The sequence below is a fragment of the Musa acuminata genome, chromosome BXJ1-10 (genome assembly GCF_036884655.1).
Source record: "Musa acuminata AAA Group cultivar baxijiao chromosome BXJ1-10, Cavendish_Baxijiao_AAA, whole genome shotgun sequence".
In the NCBI taxonomy this organism is placed as follows: domain Eukaryota; kingdom Viridiplantae; phylum Streptophyta; class Magnoliopsida; order Zingiberales; family Musaceae; genus Musa; species Musa acuminata.
Genome location: NC_088336.1, coordinates 23,078,221 through 23,084,760, shown reverse-complemented (window position 1 = coordinate 23,084,760; position 6,540 = coordinate 23,078,221). Strand labels below are relative to the sequence as shown.

The following is a 6,540-nucleotide window of genomic DNA, read 5'->3' as shown; positions in this document are numbered from 1 at the left end:
GTTAGAGGGCCACAGTCATTGATAGAAAAGACATTGACGCAAACACATAGAACAAGAAAAAATCTTGTATTGAACAGAGTTAGCTGATGCTCTCTCAAGAACATAGAACAAGTAACAAATGTCAAACAGGAAATTTCAGTGATCCCACACTATGTTCTGCTTGTTGCTCTCAAACCTTAATGTAACAGTGAGATGAATCCAAACAAATGTTTGTTAAACATATCGAGAAAAGACGATCATAAACATCCAATTAGTCCAGTCTGCCGGCTGCCACCCGCCATCTAGTCTTTGATGTGTAAAATGATCAAAGCAATAAGATTCAGAAGCGGATGATGGAATGTTTTGGCATAAATCCAAGTCACTCAACCACGGCGAATAAGCAAGGTGGCTAAGTTGACGAGTACAGTGGACGCCTGAGACATGATGAGAACGAGAAATCACCCATCTCCATGTGCTGTTTGCGTCAAGGTTGGGCGAAGAACTCTTCATGACGATAGATTTCATCACCTAGTAGTCTTTTGCCACTGTTTGATCTCATCATTCACGTCCACCCACAGCAATTTCGTGGCTTCGGCGCATTGCTTGGATGTTTGACTAACATACAATTATAGTCAATGCATGGTGGCTCTTGCTACATCTGCATGGCAGCCAACTGAGGTGTTGCGGGATGCCACCTCTTCCTTCTCCGGTCCACCCTCACCTCTTCCTTCTTCCTCTCACCAATCCTTCGCTCCACCTGTGTAAGTTTATGTTTGTGTGCGTTGGTGGAGCGAGTCTGCTAGAAGAAAGATGTGAGTTTGCTTTCAGGTCAAGAATCGTCTCGTGTTTTATAGTTGAGGTTGGTGATTGGCTTGCTGAGATTCTTTTGCATGCTTGGTTGGGGAGGAGAGGATGAGAACGGGAAGGACTGTGGTGCTCCTGTTTCTTGTGCTGATGGGATTCCTTGGCTGGAAATCCTGCGCCGTGGAAGCGAAGCCTCGCCGGCTTCTCTTGGACACGGACATGGATACCGATGATTTCTTTGCGCTTCTGTACCCGTAGAAGCAGAACCGATCGCAGTTCGACCTCAAGGTTTGATTCCCGCCATTCATCTGGTTATGACATTGCTTGTGTTAGCGATCAGAGTTCCATCACAAGGACTGGTCTCTCTTCAGTACCTGCAGTCGTGATCTCCATTCACATCACCACAATGAACAAGAGAGGAACGCACTTAGAACATGAAACAAAAGGCTAAACCTAAACCTCACGAAGTTGTGTTTGATAGCATAATTCTGATTGAGATGCATGATGATTTCAGGCCATTACGATTAGCGCGAATGCATGGACCGATGCAGGGCATGCTGTTAATCATGTGTACTTTGAGGTCAAGAATCGTCTAGTATTTGAAGCGAAGGTTGGTGATTGGCCTGGTGATTCCTTTGCATGCTCGTTTGGGGAAGAGATGATGAGAACCGCAAGGAGTGTGGGGCTTCTGTTCCTTGTGTTGATGGAATTCCTTGGTTGGAAATCCTGCGTGGTGGACGCGAAGCCTCGCCGGATTCTCTTGGACACGGACATGGATACCGATGACTTCTTCGCGCTTCTGTACCTGTTGAAGCAGAACCGATCGCAGTTCGACCTCAAGGTTTGATTCCCGCCATTCATCCAGTAATGACATTGCTTGTGTCAGTGATGTCCGATCAAAGGGACTGTTTTCTCATCCGGACCTGCAGTCGTGATCTCCATTACCGCAGTGACGAATAGAACTCATGAATCAAAAATTTAAACCTAAACCTCATGGAGTGGTATTTGCTTGCATAATTCTGGGTGGCATGCATGATCATTTCAGGCTATTACGATTAGCGCGAATGCATGGACCGATGCAGGGCATGCTGTCAATCATGTGTACGACATCCTTTACATGATGAACCGGGACGACATTCCCGTCGGAGTCGGAGGTGATGGTGGAATACTGGACGACGGCACCATACTCCCGCACGTTGGTGGCTATCTCCCCCTAATAGAACAGGTACATCTACAAGGTTCTTATTCTTATATATTATCGGCTTCTGCGAAACCAGGCGCTAACCGTAGGCAAATATCAGGGAATGTCGACGGCAGGCGACTGCCGTTATCGACAAGCGATTCCGGTAGGTGGTCATGGAAGATTAGATGTCAACACTAACTATGGCTTGCGTAGGAGCTTCCTACCTCAGGTACTCAATTCAACTAGTAATGGTTGAATTCTGATAGTTCATGATCATGCTCTTCGACCTTTCATGGTCTTCTCAATGATCTGATGCCTACATCCTGCTTGTGCCTGAAAACACCAGGGCAGAAGGCGTTACATTCCTCTTCAGCAACCCACAGCTCAAAAAGTTCTGATTGACACAGTCTCTGCTGGCCCTACTGTGCTCTTTGTTATTGGATCTCACACCAACATTGCTTTGTTTCTCATGACCAACCCACATCTGAAGAAGAACATCGAGCACATCTATATTATGGGAGGTGGTGTAAAGTCGAAGAACCCTTGCTGCACAAACAATGCAAGCACTTCTTGCGAGCCTCAGCACTGTGACCGTAAGGGGAACCTGTTTACAGGATACATCAGCAATCCTTATGCAGAGTTCAATATATTTGGAGATCCTTTTGCTGCATACCAGGTGAATAGTCCGTCATACATGGATCTGTTTTGAGTTGAATACAGTTCTGCTAGAATCAAGCAATACTGCTTGTGTGCAGTGCAAGTTCTAATTTAGTTTCCATAAACACAGAAAGACTAGTTCATTTGATGTCTACTGCATTGAGGCAGGTCTTTCATGCCGGGATTCCAGTTACTCTCGTTCCACTTGATTCGACCAACACTATCCCCATCAATGAGGAATTTTTTGATGCGTTCCAACAGCAGCAAGAAACATTTGAGGCACAATACTGTTTCAAATCTCTAAAAATCATTCGGGATAACTGGTTCGACAACCAGTTCTACACAGTGAGTTCTTCATGAGGTTTCTATCAGTACTTGGCTGGTGCAATGTTTTCTGATCACGGGCAGCTTGTCATTTGGATTCTACTTGCAGAGCTACTTCATGTGGGACTCCTTCACTTCTGGTGTGGCCATAGAGATCATGAGCAAATCGGACAACTATGATGGTGAGAATGAATTCGCAGAGATGAAATATCTGAACATAACAGTCGTTACTTCAAACGAACCATATGGTGTGCGTGATGGCTCCAATCCCTTTTTTGATGGGCGTGCCGTTCCAAAGTTCAATCTGCAGAAAGGTGGAGTGCACAGTGGTCATGTTCAAACTGGCCTTCAAGATCCATTTTGCATTGTGAAGGGAAGCGACAGAGGGATATGCCAGGTAGCTCCAACCTTTAACAAGTGGGAATCCATATGCTGCATTACATAGCTACAGTAAAACGTTTGTAGGCCTCATTGTATCCTCTTCGTCTTCTTCCTTCCCGCACTATCTTCTGCACTTTCAATTAGTGATATGCGAGGGTTTTGCACATTCAGGATGGGTACACCAAGGAAGAAGCCGGTCCAGAAGCAGTTCAAGTACTTGTTGCACAGGAAGCAAAACCTAACCAAGATGTTCACAGTCCATTAAACAGGCAGTTCTTCAAAAGCTTTCTGGATGTAAGTGTTTGGAACCACTGATTGTTCATGTTACATCGACCACCATGTGAATAAATGATCTGTATTCCAGATGCAAGAAAAGCTTCATTTCTACATGCTTTGAAATGCCAAATTTATCATGTCACAGACTTAAGATGATTCCATGTCTGCAGTGAAGTATACCTGAAACATAACAGCGTGCTCGCTTTGAAACGCAGGTTCTCAATGTCCACCACCCGTCTGGGCGTTTCAACTTCATAACAGAGTTCCCTTTTTACAGAGAAATCCTCTACAAGCCAAATCGTACAAGTCGAACGCGGGGAAGGCCGGTGGTGTTGGACATGGACATGAGCGCTGGAGACTTCATTGCACTCATCTATCTGCTCAAAGCTCCTGTGGATATCGTAGACCTCAAGGTTGCAGTCTGATGCATGAACTTAAGGAAAACAAGAATACCAATTCTAATCCTTGTTGCTGTCATCCACTTTGTTCATAGGGAATACTAGTGAGCGGCAATGGATGGGCAACCGCCGCCACCATAGACATCATCTACGATGTGCTGCACATGATGGGCCGTGATGATGTTCCGGTTGGTCTGGGAAATCTCACTGCTTTAGGCGCACCAAGTCTCGGATGCAAGTACGTGAAGGCCATTCCACAGGGCAGTGGTGGACTTCTCGACTCCGATACACTCTATGGACTTGGTCGAACACTGCCCCGGAGTCCCAGGAGGTACATTTTCTTGCATCCTGCAACGGCTGTTGGATTCAAAGGAAATATTTAGATCTTTCTGTCGAGAAGGAAATGCATTACTAACTCTGATGTTTATTCTTTACTTGTGTCTTTCTAATGCCAAGTATGTTGCAATTTATTCCAGCTACACAGTTGAAAATCCTGTGAGGTTTGGAGCACTAGGAAACACTGATCAGCCTAAACTTAGACAGGCATTAGCTCTGGAAGTTTGGCAGTCCATCTCGAGGGCACTGCAGCCAGGGGAAAAGCTCACTGTACTGACAAATGGACCTCTTACTAACTTAGCCAACATTATTGATCTGGACAAAAGTGCAGCTGAAGTTATACAGGTCAGTCGAATCTGTTGATAAGTTTATAGTTTCTTGAATCGATCTGAAAGGAGAAAATCTTGAACTAGAGAGTTCTTGCACTTCTTCTCTGATTGCAGGATGTTTACGTAGTCGGTGGGCAAGTGATCGATGGGAAAAATAAGAGAGGAAACGTCTTCACGGTTCCTTCGAACGAGTTCGCCGAGTTCAACATGTTCCTTGACCCTGTAGCTGCGAAGAAGGTAATGGAGTCGAATCTTAGGATCACGCTTATTCCTCTCAGTGCTCAGCAGAAAGTGAGCTCCTTTAAGAGGACCTTACAAAACTTAAAGATTGCAGAGAAGACTCCTGAGTCCATTTTTGCACATAGCTTGCTGTCATTGCTCGACAAACTGCAGCAGAAGCAACCAAAACTATACAATCACATGGTAGTTTACCAGCATTTCTTTGCCGCTTGTATCCTATTGTGCGCTTACTGTTTGTTCTTTTTCTTGTGGTGCTGCAGGAAATATTTCTGGGGGAAGTCCTTGGTGCAGTTTTCTTGGTTGAACATTCTAAACTAAACGCAACGATGCAAACGGAGAAGATTACTGTTTTAACTGGGAACATGAGCCTGGACGGGCAGATTACAGTAGACAAAAGATATGGAAAGTTAGTGAACATAGTGGATGAATTTGACAGCGAGGCATATTACAAGCTGCTTGGAGATTTGTTAGGTGATAAGCAGCAGTCTGCAGTGATTGGGAGCTTTGAGGAACAGCAGAAGATATGGAGGACACCGCCTAAATGAAGCGGTGGAACATTCGGCATGATACCCTATAGGAAGTTTCTTTTGCATGCAAATAATAAACAGAAATGAAAGGTATACGATCTGTAAAATGCCTGTAGGCCATACAAAGATCCATGTATTTGCTTCCAATGCAACATAAACCCACACGAAGCATCTAATTCATGTATTGAATTCACTAATCCTTCTTGTAGTAAATTAATAGGCAACCATAATCCTATTTTCCTTCCATATATATTCTCAATTTATAAATGTTGCTGTGAACATTAATTTTTTTCCGTTAGAAATTTACAACATTATTCAATTAAAATACCTCCTCCCTCGATCCACTACGACCGAGAATCCAGAGTCTCCACGCCTCCTGCTGATTCCCCCTCTTCCACTGAAGCTCTATATGTGGGATCGAAGCAGGGGGAGGAGGAATTGGAGTGCGGCGGCGGCAGCAGCAAGGACGGCTTCATTGCTTGGGAGAAGTGCGTCATGGACGCCGAGAGGAGCGGCACGGATACCTCCGGCGAGTGCTTGGAGGTGAGCCACTCGCTCAATAAGTGTATGGCCGCCCGCGCCGACTACTACAATCCCGTCCTCCGCACCGAGCTAAGTCATGACAGATGTCATCGCCGGTTCCATCGCTTAAGGCGACGATCCCTCCTCGGAAGAGAAAGCGAACAAGGATTCTTGAACTACAACAGACTGTTCGTTTTATTCGTGGGTGGATCGGTCATGGACGGTGGTTAATATCTTAAGCTTTTTTTCTTCCACAGCTTTCATTTTGGATCACTCGATTGTGATTTTCTTCGCCAATATAACAAAACACAAGATTTGGAATGACAATGAATAATTTTGATTCTTATACACATTAATGGCTTTCTGTACATGTTTTGAACCCGCCTATAGAGTTGGAAGCTTTGTCAGCATTTATGGATTATAGTTGATGATAGATCTGAAGCACTATAATGTTTTAGGATTTGTCACTGTGTTACTTGGGGATGTCATTTCTATCCCACATACGTTATGTATGATACTAATGCTCATGCGTACACCTCGACAAAATATACTGTTAATATCATACCGTGATGGATATATATAAT

At 44.5% G+C, this 6,540-nt stretch overlaps 1 protein-coding gene across 1 annotated transcript; it reads left to right on the top strand.

The window, feature by feature from the left end:
* Positions 1–1,269: 1,269 nt before the first annotated feature.
* On the top strand, positions 1,270–6,143 carry LOC104000771 (nucleoside hydrolase 3). Its single transcript, XM_065085493.1, has 12 exons — positions 1,270–1,624; positions 1,829–2,008; positions 2,085–2,195; positions 2,313–2,642; positions 2,792–2,968; positions 3,057–3,344; positions 3,500–3,622; positions 3,820–4,017; positions 4,098–4,333; positions 4,479–4,683; positions 4,782–5,090; positions 5,168–6,143. Exons 1-12 carry the CDS (start codon positions 1,442–1,444, stop codon positions 5,450–5,452), a joined length of 2,625 nt encoding a protein of 874 aa, XP_064941565.1. The 5' UTR covers positions 1,270–1,441; the 3' UTR covers positions 5,453–6,143.
* The last annotated feature ends 397 nt before the right edge of the window (positions 6,144–6,540 follow it).

Coding starts and splice junctions, on each gene's coding strand:
- LOC104000771 (XM_065085493.1), top strand. CDS start 1,442: ATGATGAGAACCGCAAGGAGTGTGGGGCTTCTGTTCCTTGTGTTGATG. Junction 2,643..2,791: donor ATCCTTTTGCTGCATACCAG/GTGAATAGTCCG, acceptor GCATTGAGGCAG/GTCTTTCATGCCGGGATTCC. Junction 4,018..4,097: donor TGGATATCGTAGACCTCAAG/GTTGCAGTCTGA, acceptor CTTTGTTCATAG/GGAATACTAGTGAGCGGCAA.